Genomic DNA, 27,499 nt, shown 5'->3' with positions numbered 1-27,499 from the left:
TTATAAGCAGATATTTTTTTAATAAAGACAAACCTAGACATTTCTTCATGGCAGCTTCAGGAAGACGTGATATGGTTTTGTTGTGCATGTAAATATAGAACCAAGAAATCACCCTCCCTTTGTGTTGTTTTAATGTTATTTTAACCATCAGATGTAAAGCTGCAAGTTAAACATTTATTAGTCAAAATTCTTCGTTGTATTGGTTTAGCTGTTTCAGAACTAGATTATTAAGTGCCACGTAAAAATTTTTTTTTGTATGTAGATTGCAACAGCTTTACAATGACCAGATTAATTCTGATTCATACCGACGGAACTCAAAGTATGCTAAGTAGCTAAAGTGCAGGAATGTTTACTTTCTTAGCAAAGAATGACAGAAAAATTAATAGGGGTGAAAAGAATGAAAAATATCAGGGTTCGCTTTTTACATGAAGAGCACGTGCGGTGAGAGTGGTTTCAATCACATTTGGTGTCTATCTTTCCGGAGGCTGAGAGAAACTGTTGATTATTTCAGAACTTCCTGCAATGGTACCTGGTCAAGCTCTTCAATGTTACCATATTATGTTGTTCTGGTATACGGCACAACCAACTGCTTTCTACGACTGAAATTGGTCTTTCTGACTTCACAGTTTCTGCGATTGGAGAAAGAAACAGCACTAAACGTATTCAATTAAATTTATATAATAGAAACAAGAAATGGGTTAGATTTACAGATTAATTTGCACTTCTATGGTCCCGAGAATACGAAGCATGAGCACAAAGTGGTGTGCACTCACAACCACAAGATTATTACTTTGCAGGGTCTCAAGAACACTGGCAATAAGTTACACTTTGAGCTTCTACGCTTCAGAATTAGGAATTAGGAGGTTGGAGGGCGGCAGGTGAGGGGAGTCAGTTATTTTTCAATCATCATTGTGAAATCTTGGTTAGATGCTCCTCTTTCATTGTCAAATGTCCCAATTAATTATTTGGCTTACAGTGTATATGCACAAAATGGCCATGAATAAAATACTCAAGATGCCATCTGATATCCGTGCAAAACACAACTAAGAACGCATGAGTCGTGAAGAATAAAATCGACCAGCTAAACTCAAAAGTGAATGCAATTAATGACTGATTATGGTGATCCATAATTACGACAAATTGAATATTGTGTGCATAATGAAACAGCAATCCAGGCAGCAGCAGCAGGATTTCATAATGTGTCTGAAGAAGAGTGGTTCACCTTGCGAAGCGAATATTATGAAACAGCAGCAAGTATGAAACATCAAGCTACATGTAAGCAGCAAGTATGATACATCAGGTTACATGGTTATTATGTGTCCATCTTTGTGTGGTGGATCAACTTGTGTTTTCCAAACAAAGGCACGACAGTGGAATTTGGCAGCCGGCCCTTTAAGCAACACTGAGGAGGTATAACTGATAAACTTCGAAGCCTGATCGTTGAAAGAAAATATCTTCAGATGAATGTTCATTCCCTTCAATTTCTTCCATTTGGTGAGATTCTCTTTTACAAATTTACTTCTTTGGAGGTCGAACATTGTCCTCAAAATATCCCTGATTCATGATGTTGCCAGCTGGAAAGTATCTGGCTACTACAAACGAGGAGCCATCCGAGGCAGGGGCCTTCCCAATACCCAACTTCTTGCTGTTTTTCCAGACCATAGCTGTAAAATGACCTAAAGAAGGATTAAGAACACAAATTAGTAACCAGAAGATCCACTGGGGGAATTGCCATCAATGTGCTGGCCGCACTCTGCTTAATTCTCACTCCAAATATTGACACAATTGCTACATTCACAAAGACTAATAAGATTCTTGCTACTAAAGACAATGATGCACTTTAATAGAGAATGACTCGGCATTTCGTTTTAGCTTGTGCCAGCAAACAATCCATAAACATGATAATTCCCTCTCCAATACCATGTTTTCCTAGTCTGCTTATTGCCTTAGACCTGGTAGATCAATAAACTAAAATGTTTGCTCTATTTCTTGTTCCATTGATATTCCTTCATTCGCTGAGAGTTTGGGATATTTTTGCTTTTATTTCAGGTTTCCAGCAGATATTGCACCCTTTACCTAGCCAAGACTTTGCTTCATCAAAGGATGATTTATTATTGGCTTCTTCCTGCTCCTTTTTGGACACATATGATTTCATTTATTTATAGATATTGTTTATGACACTTTATAAATATTTTGTTTTGGTTTTTTTTGCTGTTTCACATTTGCTTTATATTCTTTTTTTCTGTCCGAAATAAATAACTAATAAATAAAATAAATTAAAAAAAATTATCCCTTACATTCTGGACTTGGCTTCCTGTAGACCTTATTTATTTCCATTACCAATTCATTTCAATTCCATGATTTAAATGCAGAATTATGTTTCAGGACTCTTTCTAGTTTTTCACCATTTTAAGTGTATTCAGTTTTATTCTTTAAGATTGAAAGTGCATGACCTCACATTTGACCAATTTTGTGCATTCACAGAGTCTACAAAATTCTCATAAGGGGTCAATGCCTCTTTCCATACTGCTGATATTGGTTTTCTTTCCCATCAACCAAGTAGTTCATAAACACAGCAAATAACTGAAATCTCAATATACATTCTAGTGGACACCACAATCACACCAAAGTAGTAGCTTTCCATCTTAATAGATCATGATACTACACACGGCTTCTGAACCTGATTTATTCAGAATATTCAGGGCCGAGACAAATACCTTTGAGTGAAAGGAAAGTAAGGAATATGAAGATTAGGTAGAGGTGTAATTGAGGCTCTCCGATACCCCGTGAACCTGGTTTGAGACGTCTCTCATTCCAATACCAAACTGGGCAAAATACCACTGTTAATCTCGAATTCCCACTTCCGAAGCCTGGTCTCGGATCTCCATTAATAGAACGAATCAGTACTACCACATTGCATTTCCCCTCCTTCTAGCCACTTTAGCATGTTGTTAGTTACAAAGTGGCATGGCTAGTATACTCCTTGATCTTCTGACTGCCATTACCCTCACAGGTTTACACTACATCACACCTTTTGGGTGGGTTTGAGTGCCATGGTCCGCATATTCTCTCTCATTTAGATTCCACTCACTCAACACACTATTGGTCACACCAACCAAATATTGGAAGATAATACTCCTACATCTGATGAATGTGTACTCCTCACAGCAGACAAATTGCAGGCAGAAATCCAGCAAAGAATGGAAACAGTGATAAGTCTTGTGACAAAGCTCCAAGTCAAGGTTAAATATTTTTCTACAATGATCATTACTTGTGGCTTGGCAAATGACACAGTCTATATAACTCTGTACCGATTTCTCTCCACTATGAGTCAGTTGTAAAACAGGAAACCTTGTTGAATTAAACTACATTTTTTGGCAGATCCTGTTGGAGGAATCTGAAACTGCTTGGGGACATTCTGAAGCCTTAATTTACAATGGCTGGTGTACTAATGTACAGAAATTATAAACGTCTGCCAAGACCCTATGCCAATGATAACTGATCAAAAAGTGTGCAATGCACCAACACTGTAATTGCCATGGCGACAATCTGAGGGGAAGTTCCTGCCCATCTCCACTTTCTTTTTAAAACAAAATATTCTCTTAAACTTAACACTGTGGTTCCATGAGCAATTATTCCCCAAGAAAACATTTCCCTTATGCGATAATGATAATGAACAGGTCATTTAACCACGACTGACATCTAATCAAGTTCATACCCGCTCACAACATACATTGCTCCCAGCATCAATGTACAGTGAACCTGCCTCTGGCTACAACAATTCCTATTGCTGTCCTCTTCCCTGCCCACCATCTTTATCCTCTCCGTTAGCTTAGTTTGGTTTGGAGAAATAGCATGGAAAAAAGGCCCTTCCACCCACCAAGTCCATGCCAGCCAACGATCATCCCTGCACCAGTTCTATGTTCCCCCACTTTCGCATCCACTCCCCACACACTACTGGCAATCTACAGATGCCAATTAATCTACAAACATGCAAGCCTTAGGAATGTGGGGAAAAACTTGAGCACCTATAGGAATCCTATGCAGTCACAGGGGAACACGCAAACTCTCACACAGTCAACCCTACATCCCCCCCCCCCCCCCCCCCCCCGAGTTCAGGGTCAAACATGAGTCTCTGGCAATGTGAGACAGCAACTCTATCAGCTGTGCCACTGTGGTGCTCCTCGTCTGTTGGTAATAATGAGGCTAACTCTTGCACTTTTTCCCCATCGGTATTGTGTTGGATCAAATGTTCACCAGAGGCCAGTCATTGTTCCACACCAATGCAGTTACCCATCAAGCTCTTATCATTCAGGTTTTTTACAGATGCAGCTGTAGAGAGCAAAGGCTAGGTTTGTATTGTCCTTAAAAAGTGCATATTTGTTACAGAAAACTTTCCGCAGCTCAACATCTGCAGGAAATACCGCACCTGCAAACACAAAAGATTACAAATCACAACCAAACCCTAGTCTACCGGACGGACCACTGGACTACAGGATGTGGGGCATCCAATGATTCAGTGATGAACAATCATTGCCTTCTGCACATTCACAGTGCACAAACCAAAATCCAACAATCATTCAGAATTGTTGCAATTATTTACAACATGGTGCATGTTTCTTGAGTGATATTCTTTTATTCATAAATGAAGCAATTAGAAATTCTTCAAACCAATAAACCGTAGTGCAACCATGAAACTGATGTCATAAATTAGGATACATGAAAGCATTGGGAGTCACTGATAAGAGAGAATAAGCAGATATTACTAAACCTGTTTAATAAATGAATGTCTACACCTCCTGTCCACATTCTTAAACTTTCTGAAAAGTTATAATCCAGGAGGTACATTTATGTTTTATTCCTCATCAGTGTTATGCATTGCCCAATCTCCCTTACATGTAGCTGTCCGAGAGTTATTTTTACACCACATGTAGTAGTCCATCCACTTTGTGCCAAATCACTTTCAATCAAGAGGTAACAGTCAGATTTTAATAACACCCGATAAAGGCAAATCTCAGGATTCAAGGTTCAATTTAGATACAGGTAGTCCCATAATATGCAAAGGACAGGGCAGCAAGTAATGGAAGGTTAATCAAATACAGAAGGGATTCCATAGGACTGGAAATAAGGAAATATTGTGTCTCTTTTCAAAGGCGAAGCAAATCAGGCTCAGATAACTTCATGGTCAATGGCTTCATTGTTATTATTTCTATTACTTTCAGCCCAGGATCACAGTGACGACATGAATGGTGGGTGGCAGGATAGCGCAGCGGTAGAATTACTGCCTTACAGCTCCAGAGACCTGGGTATGTCCTGACTACTGGTGATTGATTGTCTGTACAGAGTTTGTATGTTCTCCCCGTGACCTGCATGGGTTTTCCCCGGTGGTTCCGGTTTCCTCCCATACTCCAAAGACGTACAGATTTGTAGGTTAATTGGCTTGGTAACATTGTAAATTGTCCCTAGTGTGTGTAGGATAGTGTTAGTGTACGGGGAGATTGCTGGTCCGTGCAGACTCGATGGGCCTAAGGGCCTGTGTCCGCGTTGTATCTGATTTGATGCCCAATAATAGCAATTTGATGTTCAATAAATAGGAATACATCAATTTTATATTGTGGTGGTGGGTGTTTAGTTATTGTCTGTCATGTAAATAACATTGTAAATAATTTAATACTTTTTGCTAATAAAAATAATGATGGGACAACACAAAGGAACGAGATCGAGATTAGTGTGGCATGGTTTCAGGACAAAAAGCTAGTCCTTGAAGTCAGCAAGACAAAAGAGGTGGTTGTTGACTCAAGGAAGCGAGGGAGTGAACAAAACATTCTCATCATTAAGGGAGCTACTGCAGACATGGTTAACAGTTCAAGATCTAAGGCATTCAGGTCATCAGCCACATAACACAATCCCTTCCAAAGATGTGCATCAGCATATTTACTTTCGCAGGCATCCATGAAGACTCTGCATATTCTTGAGGATTTGCTCAAACTTCTACAGATGTGCTATTGGAAGTATACTGACAGGATAGATCTCAGCCTGGTATTCGGAACTACCCTGCTCTTGACCGCCTTAACCGCCAAAGAGAATCACAGGCTCATCACTTCCTTCAATTCAGTTCATTTTCACAGTGCACACTTCTACAGGTGCACAGCAGAGAGCATGATGACCGATTGCATCATGGCTTGGTTCAGCAACCTGAGCGGCCAGGAGCAGAAAAGGCTGCAAAATATTGTAAACACTGCCTAGTCCATCATCGGCGCTGGCCTCCCTACCATCGAGGGGATCTATTGCAGTCACTGCCTCAAAAAGGCTGCTAGCATCATCAAGGACCCCCACCATCCTGGCCACACAATCATCTCTCCGCTGCCATCAGGTAGAAGGTACAGGAACCTGAAATCTGCAACATCCAAGTTCAGGAACAGTTTCTTCCCCACAGCCATGAGACTATTAAAGACAACTTCATACAAACTCTGAACCATAACAGCCTATTGCACTTTATCTGGTTATTTATGTGGGTCTATCTATATATATATATATTCTATGGTATGTGAACACACTGATCTGATCTGTATTTATGCCTGCAATATTTTGTTGTGCTGCAGCAAGCAAGAATTTCATTGTCCTATCTGGGACACATGACAATAAACTCTCTTGACTTGACTTGCATTGCATTGCATTGCATTGGGAAGGCTGGATGTATCATGAAAGATGCCTGCCAGTTTCTAGAACCTTGCAGCAATCTGCTGTTTTCAACTCATCATTGTGTTTATTGTTATATATATATATATATATATATCATTACTGCATGTAGAAAAAAAGACAAAGTGCTGGAGTAACTCAGTAGGTCAGGCAACATTTCTGGAAAACTTGGATAGGTGACGTTTTGGATTGGGCCCCTTTCACAGACTGATTGTGGCAAGAAAGCTGGAAGAGAAGAGGAGCGGGTTCAAAGCCCGGCAGGTGATAGGTTGATAGACACAAAATGCTGGAGTCATTTAACAAATCAGGCAGCATCTCTGGAGAAAATGGATTGTTCCATTTCCTGCAATTACTTTTTCTTAGGTAATAGGTTGATACAAGTGAGGGGGTGGAGGAGAGGGGGTCGATTGTTGGACAAAGGCCAGATGAGAAAAAACAGGTATGAGACAAAAGGATTGAAGAGATGCGCTTCAGGAAGGAATGTAGCTGAGGGAGGGGGAAGGATGAGAAATTGGTGCAAGTTCAGGTGGGGCACAGGGAGGGGGGAGAAGTAGTTTGGGGGGAGTGGGGGAGGGGGGGGGTAGTTAGCTAAAATTGATTAATTCAATGTTCATACCATTGGGTTTTAAGCCAATCAGATGGAATTTGATGAGTTCATCCACAAGTTTGTGTATGGTCTCATTCTGACAATGCAGGAGTCTAGGACAGATTGGTCAGTATGGAAATGGGCAGAATAGTTAAAACGGTGAGTTACCAGGACATCCAGTATGCCTTGGCGGACCAAGCGCAAGTGTTCGGCAAAATGGACACCGAATTTACGCTTGTACAGGAGGCCACATTGGAAACACTGGATGAGGTTAGAGGAGGTGCACTATCTGCCTATCAAAAAATAAATCCTAACCTTTTATCTGCCAGAGTTTGTCCTGCCTCTCCCCTCTTCCAACTTTCTTCCCCAAACCCCCACAATTAATCTGAAGAAAGGTTCTGACATGAAACGTCACCTATCTCTGTTCTGATGCTGTTGACCTGTTGAGTTACCAGGCTGTTGACCTGTTGAGTTTCATTGCACCCTGGTATTATATATATGACAATACGCCAATCTGTAATCAGTAATCAGTGTTCTATACTACGTCACTGTCAGTAATCGATTCAAGAGAAAAGCCCCACTCGATAAATCTCCTCGACATCAAGAGGGCCAGAAACCTCCAATGAAATGTACAGAATGTACGCCCTTCTGTACATCGACATATGAAAGGCTGGCAATTAAAATCAATACAAATGCTGAACATATTTAAATTGGATTGGAAATGGATTAAGGATAGCAAGCAAACTAATAAAGACACTTACAATACAATACAACACAACACAATACAATACGGGTTTATTCGTCACATTGCACATAAAGTGCTAGTGAAATGAATATGTCAGCAGCGATACAATGAGAAAGAACACACACAATACACAATAAAAATTTAACACAAACATCCACCACAGCATTCATCACTGTGGTGGAAGGCATAAAAGTTGGCCAGTCCTCCTCCATTTCCCCCCATGGTCGGGACCAGAGTCCAGAGCCAGTCCATAGTCGGCTCTTTCCCACTTAATGATTACTCTGACATATTATGGGAAGTCCACAATGAAAATGGCAATAATCATTGCATGGACTCGTCTTTGCTTATCTCTAAAGATGACTCGGATTCTAAAACTAATAGCATGGCTATCAATTCCCAGACAACAGTAGAACAGGAAATACTTTCAATGTAGTTCCAGCTCTCTGGAGCATTCCAACTGCCAAACTGTAATGCAAATGAAACTTAATGCAGACAACACAGAATTACAGAAAGAAAAGCATTGCCGGTATGCAGTGGGAAACAGAATTAACACATCTTTGAAATGGATGTAGGAGCTAGTTAGGACCATGTGAATGAATAATTTAAAATGGAAATATAAGTTTAGATGTTGCAAGTTCAGTTAAAGAACAGTTGTCATCAGTCAGTTCTCAAGCTCATCTCTACATGACATAATTTTCCATAAGTGATTATTTTCACCATAAATTAGTACATCATAGTTACAAAAAAGGAAGCCGATGTGCAGCTTGGCTTGCACCATTTGGCTGGTGAATTGGAAAATCCAACTCTTAGATGGTTTTAGCGAGCTGTGAAAAGACAAGTTGTACGTGGCCAGAAAATGTCAGTCTCTATTTAGGATGGAGATATGGGAAAGCTGGTCCCATAGATACAAGTGTTTTAAATCCCACAATAGGAAGGAACCCAATGAAGCCTGGCACTATTTCAGGCATTAGATTTCTCTAAGGATCTGTGGATTTCCGCGGATTTTGAAATCCAGAAAGAAATCTCCACTAGAAAATGTCTCCACTATAAATGAATTTCAAAATTTGCGGATCCTCGGAGAAATCTCATGCCTGACTATTTGTATCTCAAAACCCTCTCCAGTAAAAGCATATGTCACCAACCAAATCTACAGTCCCCCATGTCCTGCGCACATCATTGAAAATGAATAAATGTGCTCGCTGATGTATTAGAGATGCCCACAAACTCCACTCTTATCTGTTACATATATTTATTTTGAAGCAAGTCAAGCATGGGACAAACATTTGACTGGAGCACCAATGGTTTCCTGTGAGATACCAATTTCCAGCAATGAACCCCGTTGCAGTCTTTGTTCCTGCTGTGTTTTTCTCAAGATAGTTCTTAAGGTCAAATGTTTGTGATATTATTGCATCATTAGATTTCCCTTTCCAATATGCTCTCAAGACTACTGGATACCAAATCATTAAATAGCCCAACACAGAGTCCCCAACACAGGTTTAGTTTATTATTGTCACCTGGATCGAGGTACAGTGAAAACTTTGTTTTGATTAACATCCAAGCAGATCAAATAATACTATACAAAAATACAATCAAATCATACTCAATTACAATAGATAGAGCAACGGGTAAGATACAAAATGCACATTTTTTTCAGCATTGTAGCGCATGAGTTCCATTGACAAAGTCCAATGTCAACAATGGGGCAGAGGTGAATCAGACAGTACTCTAGCTTATGGATGGAGCTGTAAAAAGGGGGTATAATATAGCTGCTCTTGAGTCTGGTAGTGTGTGCTTTTAAACTTCTATATATTGTACCAATATACTGGAGCCGGGACAAGGAATAAGATTATTAAGGGTTTGGACACGCTAGAGGCAGGAAACATGTTCCCGATGTTGGGAGAGTCCAGAACCAGGGGCCACAGTTTAAAAGTAAGGGGTAAGGCATTTAGAACGGAGAGGAGGAAACACTTTTTTCCACTGAGAGTTGTGAGTCTGTGGAATTCTCTACCAGCGGTGGAGGCCAGTTCTCTGGATACTTTCAAGAGAGAGCTTGGTAGTGCTCTTAAAAATAGCAGCGTTATGAGGATATGGGGAGAAGGCAGGAACGGGGTACTGATTGTGGATGATCAGCCGTGATCACATTGAATGGCGGTGCTGGCTCGAAGGGCCAAATGGACTACTCCTGCACCTATTGTCTATTGACTGGTGGCACGTCTTTGATTATGCTGTCCGCTTGTCCAAGGTGGAGCCAATGTTGGTCTGCGTGATGGGCAACATCTACAACTTTCTTGTGGTCTTGGGCTCTGCTCCTAAACCCGACAGTATGCAATTAAATAGTATTGTTTTTATGGTACATCCGTGGACATTTGTCAGTCATTGAAGGCATGACAAATTTCCTCACTCTCCTTAGGAAATAGAAGCATTGGCGTGCCTTTTTGTCTGTCATGTCATTATGATTGGTGCAAGACAGATTGGTGGTAATATTAATGCTAAGGAACTTGAAGCTCGTAACCATTTCCACTTGGTGCTAATTGGGGCTTGTCCTCCACCATGCTTCCGTAAGTCAATAACTAGCTCCTTCGTCTTTCTGTCATTGAGTGAGAGGTTATGTCCTGACACCATGTTGCTGAGTTCTGTATCAGATGCTGCTCCTCAGCATTATATATTATCCTTATGCCTTTGCTGATTGATGGTTTTCTAGCTAGAATCCGACTAAACCTCAAAATAAATCACCTCCAGCAATTGCTTTAACTATGTGATTCTACTGTTCATTAGGATGCTTTTACGGTACTTTAAAACAGAATACGGGCAGAGGAACTAATGGACCAAGTAATTATGGTTAAAACTATGTGATAAACAAAATTGGGTCTGACCTATATATTGCTCAGAACACATTTTATATTTTGAGCATTAACAGAAAGCCTACATTGCTGATGCAACCGACTTTTTCCACAAATAAATGTTCTACATGAACAGGGACTACGTAATGCCCAACAAATCTGAAACAGATATGATTGAACAATGTATGATTTTCATCTGAACAGTGTACATATTTAAGAAGTATCTAGAGAAGTACTTGAATTGACAAGGCGGAGTTTACTCCAGACCAATTGCTGCTAAATGGGAATGGCAGGACTGCCAACATTGGGTGAGAGTTGGGATTATGAAATTGCGAGAGACTAAGCCCGAGAGAGCATAGCTCCCGAGTGGGGGGAGGATGTGGGAGGGAGGTGTGTCCCCTCCCATTGGTATGGAGCTTTTGCATTTTTCAGCTTGAAATTGCGCAATCTGGTGCATATTGTAGCAAGTCTTTAAACTTACACGAATGGAATATTTATGCTTTGAATTGGATTAGCTATGAATAAGGTTAGACTAAATTACAGGTGCAGCACATGACTGATCTTAATATATATATGTATGGAAATTGGATTATAATCAAACACTTGGCCCAAGTTGACCAACCTGGGTCTCACTGCACACCTGGTACTACTCCTGACCCTGACTCCAGTTGCATACCTTCTCTCATTCCTGACCCTGAGTCCAGCCTTACACCTGGCCCCCTAGTCTATGCTGATCATAGCTGCTTACCTGCTTAGGTTCCCAGTGCTGAACACTCCCATTGTCCCAGCTTTGACTGCACACCTGGTACTATTCCAGACCTTGACACTGGATGCACAATTGGCCTTTCTCCAACCCCTCTGCACTGACAATATAACTGGCCCACACATAAAGCCCCATATTTGACAACCTGAACTTAACCTATGTTCAAGTCCACAGGTGATTATCTAATGTGGTAATCTTTTACGGGGCACTTCATAGACCAAATTTTGGGTAACAAAATTTTCTACATCCATTGGCTTCCTTGTTGTCTAACATGCTAGTTACTTTGTCAAAGAAGTTATCAATTAGTTGAACACAATTTCTCATTCATAAAATTATACTCACTCCGCTGTATAAGTATTCTGTTAGCATTTCTTTAATTTTCGTAACAAACTGTCCTGAAGACATTTTCACCCCCAATATTTTCAGTATTTTGCTGTCTTCCTCTCAGCTGGGACTTTTCAGAAATGCAGTCCAATAACTAAGGTAGACAAAAGTGCTGGAGAAACTCAGCGGGTTCAGCAGCATCTATGGAGCGATGGAAATAGGTGACGTTTCGGGCCGAAACCCTTCATCAGACTGATAGGGGGTGGGGGGGGAGAAGGAATGAAAAAGGAGAGGAGGAGGAGCCCAAGGGCGGGGGGATAGGAGGAGACAGCTCGAGGGTTAAGGAAGGGGAGGGTGCAACAGCATCTATGTGGCGAAGGAAATGAGCAACGTTTTGGGCCAAAATCCTTCTTCAGACTGATGTAGGGTGGGGAAAGGAAGAGGAGGAGCCAGAGGGCTGAGGGAGAGCTGAGAAAGGGAGGAGACAGCAAGGGCCACCAAAAATTGGAGGTCAATGTTTATGCCGCTAGGGTGCAAACTGCCCAAGCGGAATATGAGGTGCTTCTCCTCCAATTTCCGGTGGTGCTCACTCTGGCCTTGGTGGAGGCCCCGGACAGAAAGGTCGGATTCTGATTGGGAGAGGGAGTTGAAGTGCTGAGCCACAGGGAGATCAGGTTGGTTAATGTGGACAGAGTGGAGGTGTTCGGCGAAATGATCGCCAAGCCTACGCTTGGTCTCACCGATATAGATCAGCTGACATCTAGAGCAGCGGATGCAATAGATACGGTTGGAGGAGATGCAGGTGAACCTCTGTCGCACCTGGAACGACTGCTTGGGTCCTTGAATGGAGTCGAGGGGGGAGATAAAGCGACAAGTGTAGCACCTCTTGCAAGGGAAAGTGCCCGGGGAGAGGGTGGTGCGGGAGGGGAGAATAGACCAGGGAGTCATGGAGGGAGCGGGCTTTGCGGAATGCAGACGGGGGGGGAGATGGGAAGATGTGGCGAGTGGTGGGGTCACGTTGGAGGTGGCGAAAATGACGGAGGACTATTTGTTGTATTTGACGGCTAGTGGGGTGGAAGGTGAGGACTAGGAGCCCTTGTTACGAATAGGGGGATGGGGAGAGAGAGCAGTGTTGCAGGGTATTGAAGAGTGAGAGCCTCATCTATAGTAAGGGAGGGAAACCCCCGTTCCCTGACGAATGTGGACATTTCCAATGCCCTGGTGTGGAACACCTCATCCTGGGAGCAGACGTAGACGGAGGAATTGGGAATAGGGGATGGAGTCCTTACAGGAAGCAGGGTGGGAAGAAGTGTAGTCTAGACAGCCATGGGAGTCAGTGGGTTGATAGTGGATGTCGGTCAGTAGTCTATCACCTGTGATGGAGATAGTGAGGTCAAGAAATGGTAGGGAAGTGGCGGAAATGGTCCAGATGTATTTGAGTGCCAGATGGAAGTTAGTGGTGAAGCGGATTAAGTCAGTGAGTTGTGTGTGGGTGCAGGAGGTAGCACCAATGCAATCGTCGATGTAACGGAGGTAAAAGTCGGGGATGGGGCCCTGGTACATCTTAAACAAGGATTGTTCGACGTTCCCTACAAAGAAGCAGGCATAGCTGGGCCCCATGCGCATGCCCATAGCTACCCCTTGTATTTGGAGGAAATAGATAGATAGCCTTTTATTGTCATTCAGACCGAAGTCTGAACGAAATTGCAGCAGTCATACATATAATACCATACAATAAAACAACAATAAACACACATTAACATCCACCACAGTGAGTCCACCCAGCATCTCCTCACTGTGATGGAGGCAAAAGTCTTAGGTCGCAGTCTCTTCCCTCCTCTTCTCCCTCTGCGCTGGGGCGATCCCCCCCCCCCCCCCCGGGCGATGTTAAGAACAGTCCCGCGGCTCAAACACCGCGGCCCGGGGTGGTTGAAGCTGCCGCCCACCAGTCCTGCAGAAGCAGCTGCTGGCCCGCGGCCGAACCCCGGACTCAGGCCACCGCCGCCAGAACACCGTCCCAGCCACCCTCACGTGAGTACTGTGCCGTCTTCAGCCTCGGGCTGGGCCGCCCCGACATGGGCGCCGAACCTCCCCCGGACCGGGCCGCCCCGACTTGGGCGTCGCTTCTCCCCCCGGACCGGGCCGCCCCGACTTGGGCGCCAAACCTCCCTCGGCTGGCTGCCAGCGCCGCACCTTCCCGAACTCTGCCGCTCCGACGGGAGCCTCGTTCCACCCTCGGGCTGGCCGCCCTCACGGGAGCGTCCTAACCTCTTCCAGCCCTGAGCCGGACCACCCTCACGGGAGTGAGCTCAGAGCGAGTCCTGACGGTGCTCTGCCTCCGGAGCCTCGAGGTCATCAGCTCCATTAGGCCCCAGCGCAGACGGAGGCAGAGAAGGGGAATACGACAAAAAGGTCGTATTCCCCCGCAGGGAGAGACTGCAAACCCCGTTTCAACCCCCCCCCCCCCCTCCCAAAACACAAGCTAAAACCAAAAAACTAAACTAACCAAACAAAATAAACAACATAAAAAACACAAAGACAACGGGACCGCCGGTAAGCCGCTGCAGCCAAAGCCGCGCCGCCACTCCGAGGATGGGAGGAGTCAAACGAAAAGTTATTAAATAACGATATATTTAAGCAATATTATTCTTTTAAATGTGATCTTGAGAGTACATGTTATATTCTGTGTTATTCATAACACAACAATGATAAAAAAGAAGGTACACAAAAATGCTGGAGAAACTCAGCGGGTGCAGCAGCATCTATGGAGCGATGGAAATAGGTGACGTTTCGGGCCAAAACCCTTCTTCAGACTGATAGGGGGTGGGGGGGGGGGGGGAGAAGCAATGAAAAAGGGGAGGAGGACGAGCTCGAGGGCGGGGGGATGGGAGGAGACAGCTCGAGGGTTAAGGAAGGGGAGGAGACAGCAAGGGTTAGCAAAATTGGGAGAATTCAATGATAAAAAAGATCTTTGCTTTTCATTGCACCTACCAACATGCATACATTATTATATTACAGTTAATATGTACCAAGGGCAAATAATCCAATGCTCCCCATTCCCAATTACTTTTGCATTGAAGTGATTGAAATCCAAGTGAAGTTTAAATGGCATCAGAAAAATAAAACCGTCGGAATAGATGATATTCATTACATGGTTGGTTGGGGACAGTATCAGCACAATTACTATATTAAACTTTGAATCTTCAGATGTTCTCGTTCAAGCTAAAACTAAAGACAAATAATAACCTCCTCACACATTCCCCTGCAAATATCTCTGTTACTCCTTTAAAATATTCCCCCTTTTTGAACAAGCTCTTAAACATCGAATCTGAATCAGTTTCCATCGGATTACACTCCTTGAGGATGTTCATCTACGTGTTCAATTAATAAAACAACAAGATTTGGGACATTTCTATTCAACCTGTCGAAGGAATTTGGGGGGGGGTTTAGAAATAGTCAGTGAAGTAAACAAACATCATAGTTGAGTGGCAAATTACAATAGTGCTACCTTCCCAATATTTAACTGAAGGAAATAATGTGTTATTGAGGCTGAATGTTGTGACAGACAGCCCGACACCTTGCATGTTATTTTAATATTACACTTATCCCATCCCCCTGGATATTCCAGATTAATAAATTAAGGTTTTGTCAACTAATTACAAATCAGGCTAATTATAAATCAATAACATCAGCCAACTCCAAAACATGAAGCGCTGAGCATTGGGATCCAGACATAATGGACAACTGGCCTCAATTCCCCGCTCACATCTGGAAGTGCTCTCCATCTGAACCAGGGGCCACGGAGTGATTTTGAAAGTGGGGAGGCTGAGCGATCACTGATCACTGGCCTTGGGGGTACCCGGCGAAGGAGTGGAGCAACGGAGTGGGGATAGGGTGTGGGAGAGGGTTGTCCCCCCTCCTACGGTTGGGATTTTTTGAAATTTGATGAAGTAAAATCATGTTTTAGTGCATTGTAGAAGTATGATTTCAATGTTTTTTGTTTGAAGTATTTTTAAGGTAACTTTTTAAGGGGTAACTTTTTCCACACAACTGGGTGGTATGTATATTGAACAAGCTGCCAGAGGAGGTAGTTGAGGCAGGGACTATCCCAACATTTAAGAAACAGTTAGACCGATACATGGATGGGACATGTTTGGAGGGATATGGATCAAAAGCAGGTAGTGTAGCCAGGTGTGGGTAAGTTGTGCTGAAGGGCCTGTTTTCACACTGTATCATTCTAGGACTATATTATATCTCCACCATGCATGAATGCTTCAAAATCAAGTGATCAATTTTTATTGCCATACTAGACTAAGTGGTAGTAAGTTGGATCCCATGTTCACCCGGGAGGACAGGTCCCCTGACACAATATTCGACCTCGCCACCAATTCCAATATTGGTAGCCGGGGGGGGGGGGGGTTCTTGGGGTGGCAGCTCAGTCACTCAAGCCTGTTCTGCTGACAGCTCAGTCCCTCAAGCCTGATCTACTGGCAGCTCACGGCTGGTAGGCTGGCAGTTGACTCATGGCTATTCCTTGAAATTCCATTTCAAGCAGGGTGCGAGGCCACCAAATTCAAGTGCAGTTTCCAACCACCAAGCAGGGTGCAAGGCCACCAAATTCAAGTGCAGTTTCATACCACTTGAAGCTGGATCCAAGGCCACCAAATTCAAATGCAGCTTCACACAATTTCATGCAGGGTGAAACCACCAGAAAACCACACAAAACACCAAATTCACAGTTCAGTAGCCATTCAGTGTGTTCAGTTGAATCACAGCTCAGTCATGACCTCTTCCTCCCCCATCATGCAGAGACTGGGCCACACCTACACTTCCGGGTTTTATAATCCCTCCCCCTCCCACCGGAAAAGGTGTGGCTTTCATGGCGTGATTGACAGGAGATTCTCAACATTTATTAAACACTAATAACACTTTTATTTTTAATTGATGGGAAGAATTCTCTGCAACTGCTGAGCAGAGGGGGACTGAGTAAGAAGGCCAAAAATCAGCCGTAAGTGGTAGCGTTTTATCTAAAATCAATAGCAAACAGGAAGTAAGTGCATTTACAGTAGTGCCTTTTAACTTCAAGTCAAAGAACCCAAGCCGCCATTTGCAGTAATAGTGCCTTTCAACTTCAAGCCAAAGCACCCAAGCCATCATTTTCAGTAAGTAGTGCCTTTCAACTTCAAGCCAAAGCACCCAAGCCACCATTTGCAGTCAGTAGTGCCTTTCAACTTCAAGCCAAAACACCCAAGCCACCATTTGCAGTAAGTAGTGCCTTTCAACTTCAAGCCAAAGCACCCAAACAACCATTTGCAGGCAGTGCCTTTTTACTTCAAACAAACCATATTTTCATTTTCAAACCACATTAAGGGGACTCACAGTTGTGTAGACATTTGTTCAGTGTTATTCAGAGCTCAGAGAGACGTGACCCTTGGCTTCAACCATCTTGTGAGACTGAGTGAGGCACACCACTTCCTGGTTTTATAGTCCCTCCCCCTCCCTCCAGCAGGGGCAGCAGAGAGAATGGTGAATTTTTTTTAAAACATTAATATCTCTCTGATTTGTCATCGATGGGAAAAATCCTCCGAACCCGTAAGGTGGGGGGGGGGGCTCTGAGCGAGGTGGCCAAAAAATGACGGCCATAGGTGGCGGCGTTCTGACGGAAATCGCAGCACAGTGGGCCAAAAGCGGTCAAGATCAGAGTTTTAGTAATATAGATAGATAGAACAGAAGATACAGAGTAATATAGTTCTCAACATCATAGTGCATCAATTCCTTAGTCCAATGTCCTCAATGGGGTAGAGGTGAAACGGACAGTACCCTAGCTTATAGAAGGTCTGTTCAGAAGCCTGATTCGAGTGGGAAGAAGCTCTGTGGAAGGGTTTAGAGGGATTATAGGTCAACTGGAACTAACTTGGATGGAGCAATTTGGTCAGCAAGTTGAGCTAAAGAGCCTGTTTCCTTGCTGTATGACTATGCCTCGTTTAAAAGGGGTGCAGGAGCAGGGACCCAGATTTTAAGTTGTAGATTGAATGCTAAACTAGCCAACATTATCATTATTTAATTAAGGGGCTACCATAATGGTAAAAGGTAAACTATATGAATCATCTCATCTTGAAAATTCATTTCTCCAGAGCCTGTTGAGAGTGGTGAGTCACTCATACTCACTGCTGATCTACATGGCAAGTACACACTTGACATTTGCAGATTCACCGTTGTCAGCTCATTTTTATATGCCCAATTCTCAAAAGTGAGGCCCATGATTTCAATAACTCCTACACAACTTAATGCCATCATAAAAGTGGCGAGTTGGCAGATCAGATGGGCATATAATATAGTTGTTTATAAAAAGCATCTCCACAAGGAATCCTACAAAGTGCAGTTAGAAAATCATGTGTGAATAGCACGATTATCACTTCATTTGCACAGGAATCCCAGACCTGGTGTGCATACAATTGACTTTTGCAGATCCAACACTTATGTGGAGAAAGTAGACAAAAAATGCTGTAGAAACTCAGTGGGTGAGGCGGCATCTATGGAGAAAAGGAGTAGGCGACGTTTCGGGTCGAGACCCTTCTTCAGACTGATGTCGTTTGGAGGAGGGGGGGGGGGCGAAAGAAAGGAAGAGGCATGGACAGTAGGCTGTGGGAGAGCTGGGAAGGGTGGGGGGAAGGAGGGAGAAAGCAAGGACTACCTGAGATTGGAGAAGCCAATGTTCTTCCCGCTGGGGTGTAAACTGGCCAAGCGAAATAGGAGGTGCTGTTCCTCCAATTTGCTCTGGGCCTCACTCTGGCAATGGAGGAGGCCCAGGACAGAAAGGTCAGATTCATAATGGGAGGGTTAGTTGAAGTGCTGGGCAACCAGGAGATCAGGTTGGTTAGTACAGACTGGGCAGAGGTGTTGGGCGAAGCAGATGTTTGGTGTCGCCGATATAAAGGTGACACATACGACAGCGGATGCAGTAGATGAGGTTGGAAGAGGTGCAGGTGAACCTCTGCCTCACCTGCCTTTCACCTGGAAAGACTGTTTGGGTCCTTGGATGAAGTCGAGGGGGGAGGTAAAGCGACAAGTGTAGCATTTCCAGCGGTTGCAGGGAAAAGTAACAGGGGACGGGGTGGTCTGTGTGGGAAGGGACAAATTGACCAGGGAGATACGAGCTGTGGGGATATAGAGGAGACCCTGGTGAGAGTCATCTATGGAAGATGGGAACCCCCGTTCCCTAAAGAATGAGGATATTTCAGATGCCTCAGATTAGGCGACCAAAATTGTACACCATACTCCAGAATTGGCCTCACCAATGCCTTGTTAAAATTGTACAAGGCATTGGTGAGGCCAATTCTGGAGTATGGTGTACAATTTTGGTCGCCTAATTATAGGAAGGATGTCAACAAAATAGAGAGAGTACAGAGGAGATTTACTAGAATGTTGCCTGGGTTTCAGCAACTAAGTTACAGAGAAAGGTTGAACAAGTTAGGGCTTTATTCTTTGGAGTGCAGAAGGTTAAGGGGGGACTTGATAGAGGTCTTTAAAATGATGAGAGGGATAGACAGAGTTGACGTGGACAAGCTTTTCCCACTGAGAGTAGGGAAGATTCAAACAAGGTGACATGACTTGAGAATTAAGGGACAGAAGCTTAGAGGTAACATGAGGGGGAACTTCTTTACTCAGAGAGTGGTGGCTGTGTGGAATGAGCTTCCAGTGAAGGTGGTGGAGGCAGGTTCATTTTTATCATTTAAAAATAAATTGGATAGTTATATGGATGGGAAAGGAATGGAGGGTTATGGTCTGAGTGCAGGTGTATGGGACTAGGGGAGAATACGTGTTCGGCACGGACTAGAAGGGTCGAGATGGCCTGTTTCCGTGCTGTAATTGTTATATGGTTATATGGTTATATGCCCTGGTTTGGAACACCTCATCCTGGGTGCAGATGCGGCGTAGATGGAGGAATTGGGAGTAGGGGGATAGAGTCTTTACAGGAAGCAGGGTGGGAAGAAGTGTGGTCATGATAGCTGTGGGAGTTACTGGGTTTGTAGTGGATGTCGGACAGTAGCCGGTTACCTGTGATGGAGATGGTGAGGTCTCGAAATGGTAGGGAGATGTCGGAAATGGTCCAGGTGAATTTGAGTGTCATATGGAAATTGGTGGTGAAATGGATGATGTCAATGAGTTCTGCATGGGTTTCAGGAGGTAGTCCCAATGCAGTTGTCAATGTAGCGGAGGTAGTGTTCGGGGATAGGGCCACGGTACGTCTCGAACAGGGATTGTTCTTAGGAGGAGAAAGGTCAGCAGTACTCTTGGAACTGCCATTATTTCTCAGCAAACTCGATCACTCTGTCAACTCTATGAAAATGCAATTGAGCAAGGCAGTAATGTAGCCAAAAAATTAATAATTGTGTTCATAAGCTGAATTACCATAAGCATAAGTTATCACAATTAAGCCTGACAGTTACCATGGTTAGGAATAAAAATTATGTATTTTCCCTTTATTGTAGCTTCAGCAATTTCAATATTGGCTTTAATGGCTGACCTGATGAGCACCAGAGAAGAAAACACTGTCATGTAAATTTAAATAACAAACACAGAATCATGTCACACACAGTGCAGAACACTGTGGGATAATGGTATAAAAGTTGCAAGAAGCAAGATGGGCTGAATATACATTAACATTCCATTGAGAATAACAATTTGGTGAAATGAGAAGAATAGCCTGAATAGAGACAAACAGTATTTCTAGGACAATAACATTAATGGCATAATTACCTCCAGCAATTCTTCCTCCTCACAATACTGAACCTACAGTTACCTTGATTAGAGAACTTCAGCATAGATTCTCAAGAAATAGCTTCTCTATCTATATGTTAACATCTGAAAGAGTCGTGCACATGTTCTGGAGGATAAGAATATACTTTCTAACCACAACCATGTGTAGATTACATTGTAATTATCAGGAATCAAATAATATGAACTGCACATGAAATTCAACGCCAACCGTTATCACAGATATGACAATGGATATGATTAGAAGTCATTAAAAGGCAGCGACTATTCATGTCTTTAAATATATATTTTGACTACTATATATTGAATAAAACATCCACAATTGGTGGAGTTGAAGACAGTGAAGAAGGCTGTCAAATGATTCAGCAGGATATAGATCAGTTATAGGTATATGTGCAAAAATGGCAGGCGGAACTTAATCCAAGCAAGTGTGACCTTGCACTTTGGAAGGTCAAATGCAAGGGGAAATATACTGTTAATGGCAAGATTAAGAGGGACCCTAGGCGAGAGGGATTGTGGAGTCAGGGCTACTGCTCCTGAAAATGAAAACACAGGTATATAGTGGTAAAGAAGGTGTATGGCATGCTTGCTGTTATTGGCCGGGGCATTGAGTACTAGTGTCAGGAGCATGGTGCAGTTCAATAAAACATTGACTAGACTTCATTTGGTGTGCAGTTCCAGTCACTCAATTAGAGGAAGGATGTGTAGGCTTTGGAGAGGGTGCAGAGGAGTTTTCCCATGTAGAAAAAGAAACAGCAGATGCTGGTTTACAAAGTGTCATCCAAGAGGCTTTTTAGCTGGACACATGGATATGCAGGGAATAGAGAGTTATAAATCAATATGGTGGGCTGAGAGGCCTATTCTTTGATTGATTTTTTCATGAAAATAAACTAATTCTTAGCTGATATTCACCAGGCGCAAAGAAAGGACCAATCGACCAGTTTAAACTGATGTTGCAATCGGTATGCAGACCTTGGAATATTTCCTACCCAGGAATTCTTGAATTTAGGGAAAGTGGTAAAATCTCATTGGATCATCCCTCTAAATCCAACTAGCACACATTGCCTCAGAGTATTTAAGCATTTTCCTTTTATGTTATTTTATACATAGGCAGTAGGAGAAGTCCTCAAACCCACAGCAACACGAGTCAACATAGCCTTTCCAATCTATTCATAATACATCAATTTTGCTATGGCAACAAAAGGGACAGAGTTGAATGCGCATTTTCCCAACTTTCCGGAGACACATTACAAAGTACTGGATTATAAATTGATTTTTCAGAAATAAAAATATACTAGACCAATGGCAGACCCGTTGGGTCTGCTCCCCCAACGCAGCCATTCCCTACCCGTAGCCCCCACTGGGGGGGGGGGGGGGGGGGGGGGGCGGCATCTCACACACCAACCACCCTCACACACAGAGTCCGAAATGTGTATAAACACCGTTCCCTACCAGCAGCCCCCACGGGAGACGTGGTCGTCGAACTGAAGCCGGTCTTGAGAGGCCGAATTAAATGGCGTCTCTTGAGGTTGAAATGCAGGCACCAGCAGCCGTTATGGTCGCTGGCCAGTAGGAGGCGACAAAATGAGTGAGTGGGGGGGGGGGGGGAGAAGGATTTGATTAAAAACGTGTACTTAAACAAGACGAAATGTAATGAGGAGCGGATACTTAGAAAGAAAAGCGAAATCTCTACCAAAATGGAAAAGATGTTGGAGATTGAGCGTCTGGATTCGGCGTGGCAGTGAATCAAAGGAAGAAAGTAAAAGGATCCATTCCGATTGGACATCTGCGAGCATCGGCCATTCCGATTGGACATCTGCGAGTATTGGGCACGAATCAAAAGGCAGAAAGGCAGCCAGACGCCAGGCACAGACATTGAATAGTATATAGATAGATACGTCTGTATTGTATCAAAAAAAATCCTACTTTCACTTCACGATTAAGTTATTTTAAAGAAATAGCCACTCACATCTCTGCCTTTCTCCATGGTGAGATACCAAACTAACTCTTCATACCCAGATTGGAAATGTCATTTTGGAGAATTAGAATCCTTCTCGTAGCAGAGCAAACTTTTATCCTACCATTGTGGGTGCATTAACCAAGTGTGTGGTCACACACTATAAATATATTATTGCCTGATGCATGTGATTTCAAGATTATTTCTCCAAACTCAATGAGTTAAGCTGAAATCACCAAGAAATCCAAGCCCTATCGAAGAGTGCATATGAAGAAAGCGTTGCAAACATAGGTCACCAAAAAGTCAGGCATGGAGCTTTAGCAAAGAACGGTCGCAATATGTTAAGTCATTGTATATAGACACAGTTGTCCGCTAATTATTACCCAGGCCAAGAGTTATCAAACATCTTCATTTCTACGACACAATTAAAATATTATACTTTTAAATAACTTCAGATATTCCATTTATGACATAAACATTTCTGATTGGTGTGCATCTGTTGCTTTATTACCCTGAGAAGAAAGCAATAAAATAGATATTCTTGAACTTACCTGTACCAGAAGAAAAACCAGGACAGTTAAAATTGTAATTCTTTATTTCATTGTACCACCTTTCAGATACCTCCTTTCCTGTATAAAGAAGAAAAAAGCTTCGCAATCATTTTTGCAGAAAAAATTCAAATTCACAAATCCAATTGTTCTACAAAAGCACATGTCAATGCATTTTTTAGATTCTAGAATTATGTCAATATATAGTCTACAATAAGGAAAACAGATAATTTGAATATTTAGTATGCAAATTAACATTCTATCATTCCAGATAGACCATCAACATGAAACTCTCTCCACAGATGCTACCTGACCTGTTGAGTATGTCCACAATTATCTGTTTTCTTTCAGAATAACAGGTATTTTGTTTTTGGGTTCCTTGGGTTAGGGTTCTTTATGTACGGCACTGGAACATAAATCTGATTGGAGGGATGTATACATTAAAGAAAGAAATGGATGTGGAAGACGTCAATGTTTAAGTTCTGCTGATTCCATTAACTAACAATTTATTCACTGTATTCTCTACTTCTGGTTTGTAATCTCCTCAAAAAATACAACCTGATACAAACTAAAATTTGAAATATCTCCCTCTAACCTTATAAAAAACATTTAAAAAGTGATTTGGAGACATACCCGTTAATCAAGAAACACACTTGGTCTCCCAATCCCACAATAATATTATAAAATTCCCCAAGCTGGCTCCATAAACACAGAGCATTAAAAAAGCATGCCTCAATCCTTTGCTTCCTTCCAATCACAGGCTCAATGCAAAACTTATCAAACGGATGCTAAGCTGCTGCCAGTGATAAGGAAGTGGAATCCACCCATTAGATTTACAACAGCCTCACATCAAAGATATTAATGTCACTAAGTAATCCAAATAGTTACTGGGAATTTGTGGCTTTGAGTCATAGAGTCATGCAGCACGGAAACAAGCATCATGCCCAACTTGACCCTGCCGACCAAAATGGCCCATCTACACTCGTCCCACCTGTCCCCGTTTGGCCCATATTTGTCTAAACCTTTCGTATCCATGTACCTGTTCAAATGTTTTTTAAATTGTGTTGACAGTACCTGCCTCAATTACCTCCTCCTATGCAGCTTGTTCCATATACCCACCACTACCTGTGCGAAGAAATCCTATCTTTCCTCTTAAATCTATATCTTCTGGTTCCCGATTCCTATATTCATCCTATCTATGCCACCTCTATAACATCATCTGTCATCTTCCTGCTCTGCAAGGAACAAAGTCCTAGCCTGCCCAACCTCTCTCTATAGCTCAGGCCCTCAAGTCCTGGCAAGATCCTCATAAATCTTCTCTGCACTTTCCAGCTTAACAATATCCTTCTCGGGCGACAAGGTGACACAGCGGTAGAGTTGCTGCCTTATAGCGTCAGAGACCTGGGGTCGATCCTGACCTTGGATGCTGTCTGTATGGAATTTGTACGCTCTCCATGTGACAGCCCGAATTTTCTCTGGGTGCTCTGGTTTCCTCCCACATTCCAAAGTTGTGCAAGTTTACAGCTTAATTGCCCTCAATGTGTAGGATGTGAGAAGAATAAGGGGTAGGCCTATTAGGACTGAGATGAGGGAAACCTTTTTCACCCAGAGAGTTGTGAATCTGTGGAATTCTCTGCCACAGAAGACATTGGAGGCCAATTCACTGGATGTTTTCAAGAGAGAGTTAGATTTTGCACTTAGGGCTAATGGAATCAAGGGATATGGGGAAAAATGCAGGAACGGGGTACTGATTTTGGCCTGATCATATTGAATGGCGGTGCTGGCTCGAAGGGCCAAATGGCCTACTCCTGCACCTATTTTGTATGTTTCAATAACATAGAACTAATGTATGGATGATTGTTCGGTGAGCCGATGGGCTCCATGCTGTATCTCTAAACTAAACTTTTGCAGGATGGCCAAAACTGAACAATACTCCAGATGTGACCTCAGCAATGTCTGTACAACTGTAACATAACATCCAAACTTCTATACTCAACACCCTGACTGATAAAACCCAATGTACCAAAAGGCTTCTTGACCACCCTATCTACCTTTCAAGGAACTATGTACCAGCATTTCTGGAATCCTCTGCTCGAGGGCCGGCCTTAAGCCGATTGGACCGATTGGGCCCAATTGGGCCCCGCGCCAGAGTTATCTACTCTCGGCTCGGGTAGATCTGCCCCGGGTGGAGGGAGGAGAGAGGGGGCGGAGAGAGAGTAGAGGGGTGGAGGGGGAAGAAAGGGGTCGACGGGGAGGGGGTGTGAGGGGGAATGGAGAAGGGGGTGAGGGGGAGGTTGGGTCTTTCGCTCATGGCAGCGCCCCTGCCCCTCCAGTCGCCGTGCTTCACGCACAGCCCTCTCTCTCCCCGGGGAGACGCGGTGAACAATACACGGGCCAGGGGTTGGAGCAACGTTTACAAATATCGGCCTCAGCTCACACCCGTCTGCCCGGAACCCGGCATCTGCTCCCGCCGCCGGCCCTCTCCCTCCCTTCTCTCCTTCCCTCCCTCCTCTCTTTTTCCTCTCATTCGCTCCATCCATTCTTTCTCCTTCTCTCCTTCCTTTCTCTACTTCCCTCCCTCCCTTCTGTCCTTCCTCCCTTCTCTCCCTCCCTCCCTTCTATCCCTCCGTTCTCTCCCTCCCTCCCTTCCCTCCTCTCCCTTCTCTCCTTCCCTCCTCTCCTTCCACCCACACACACACACATAACGCACAGACAACTAACACGCACACATCACGCACAGACAACTAAGTTAGGATTGGGTAGAAGCTCAAAGGGTAGGATGGGGCTGAAGCCCAAAATTAAATGCCTGGACAGGTTTTTCACCAATGGTTATTGGTTTTCCAGGATCTATTTAATTAAATTACTTTTTTTTCATTTCAGTCACTAAAACAAGTGGTATTGTAACTATGTACTTTTCAGAGGTGATCTACACATTTTGTTTGTTACGTGTAGGCTCACATGTATGCAATTTTATATTAAAATGTAGCTTAGATCGGTTTGGTCCCTTAAGTCGCAGGCACTTTTTAAGCGCACATTTTGATTACTTTCCATTCTACCATAGAGATATTAAGTCTATAATAGACTAATTATATTTCTATGAATCTACAGACCTTGGCTGGGAACCTGGGGCTCACCAAAATTGTTCCCAATTGGGCCCCGCACCTCCTAAGGCCAAGACCCTGCCATTAACTGTGAAGGAAGGACCTGCCCTGGCTTGACTTCTGAAAATGCAACACCTCGCACTATCTGCATAAACCTCCAACAACCATTCCTCAGCTCCTTGTCAAACTGATCAACATCCTTAGTCTTAAATACATATCTACTATAATAAAAACATACATGTCGACTTATGTTTCACATTTAATCGTGATCACAATTGGGGCACTAACCCGGCTGATCATACGACGCCCAGGCCAAGTTCTCTCCACACTGTCCCCTGCTAGACTCCGGGCTGTGCTTGAGCACCCGGGTGCTGGCTAAAGCCTCCGCATACCTATCGTTGAGAAGAAAGAGTCGGTGAGAGATTGGTCATCAACACGATGTGATTCACTGGGGCACGGAGTGAGAGAAATAGAGAGAGACTGGCCGTCAGCGCAAGGAGCAAGAGGAAAAACTGATAGTCAACGTAAAGAAAGTGTCAGACGGGAGGAGAATGGCCATCAACGCCTAGGGATGGAGCGTGGCTACAGTCACGGCGTGAGATACCGAGAATACCATCAACATACCAGGGGCAAGTGATAGTGTAAAGATAGACAGGGAGAGAGCGGCCATCAAACCTGAGGGAGGGAGAGAGGGAGAGAACGCGATTACAGTCACAACGTGAGGTGCAGAAGACAGCCGTCAGTACAAGGGGCAAGCAGACCACGGAAAGCAGAAAGCGGGAAGGAATTCCTTACTCCTGCGCTTCTTTACAAAGTTTGCTGGACAGTTTCAACGCTGGCACGCCATGATTCTTCCTATAATCATTGTGGGTTTTTAAAACTTCACGAGAAAACGCCTTTGAAGCTGAAAATAAATTAAAAGGTCTTATTTTGACAAGAGTGCAAAAAAAATCAATGCCCCTTTCCCAGGTAAACGTGTAAATAAGCGCGAAAGGACTGACCTGATTTGCCCATGGTCGGTGTTTCCCGGCGGTCTGTGCAGAGCGCTGCTGCTGCTGCTCACTGAGTCCAGGCAACGTCTGTCTCCTCGCTCATGGCCATCCCGCCAGCGCCTTATAAGGAAGGAATGCGTCCTTTTCCGGGATCCCTTGCGGAGGA

General features: G+C 43.5%; 1 protein-coding gene across 1 annotated transcript; it reads right to left on the bottom strand.

Annotated features, from left to right (window-relative positions):
* glipr2l (GLI pathogenesis-related 2, like) lies at positions 1 to 27,499 on the bottom strand. The gene is made up of 5 exons (XM_055657844.1): positions 27,343 to 27,499; positions 27,137 to 27,245; positions 26,630 to 26,733; positions 23,244 to 23,321; positions 1 to 1,676 (listed from the first exon to the last, which is right to left on the bottom strand). Exons 1-5 carry the CDS (start codon positions 27,353 to 27,355, stop codon positions 1,516 to 1,518), a joined length of 465 nt encoding a protein of 154 aa, XP_055513819.1. The 5' UTR covers positions 27,356 to 27,499; the 3' UTR covers positions 1 to 1,515.

This window comes from Leucoraja erinacea, chromosome 2 (assembly GCF_028641065.1).
Source record: "Leucoraja erinacea ecotype New England chromosome 2, Leri_hhj_1, whole genome shotgun sequence".
NCBI lineage: Eukaryota > Metazoa > Chordata > Chondrichthyes > Rajiformes > Rajidae > Leucoraja > Leucoraja erinaceus.
Note: the sequence above shows the minus strand (reverse complement) of the source record. Positions and strands in the feature narration are given on the sequence as shown.

What these genes read in the sequence shown, in the direction of transcription:
- glipr2l (XM_055657844.1), bottom strand. An exon ending in CTTTGTAAAGAAGCGCAGGA is followed by an intron (nt 26,734 to 27,136) that starts GTAAGGAATTCC and finishes TCTCAACGATAG; the next exon opens with GTATGCGGAGGCTTTAGCCA. An exon ending in GGCGTCGTATGATCAGCCGG is followed by an intron (nt 23,322 to 26,629) that starts GTTAGTGCCCCA and finishes TTCTTTATACAG; the next exon opens with GAAAGGAGGTATCTGAAAGG.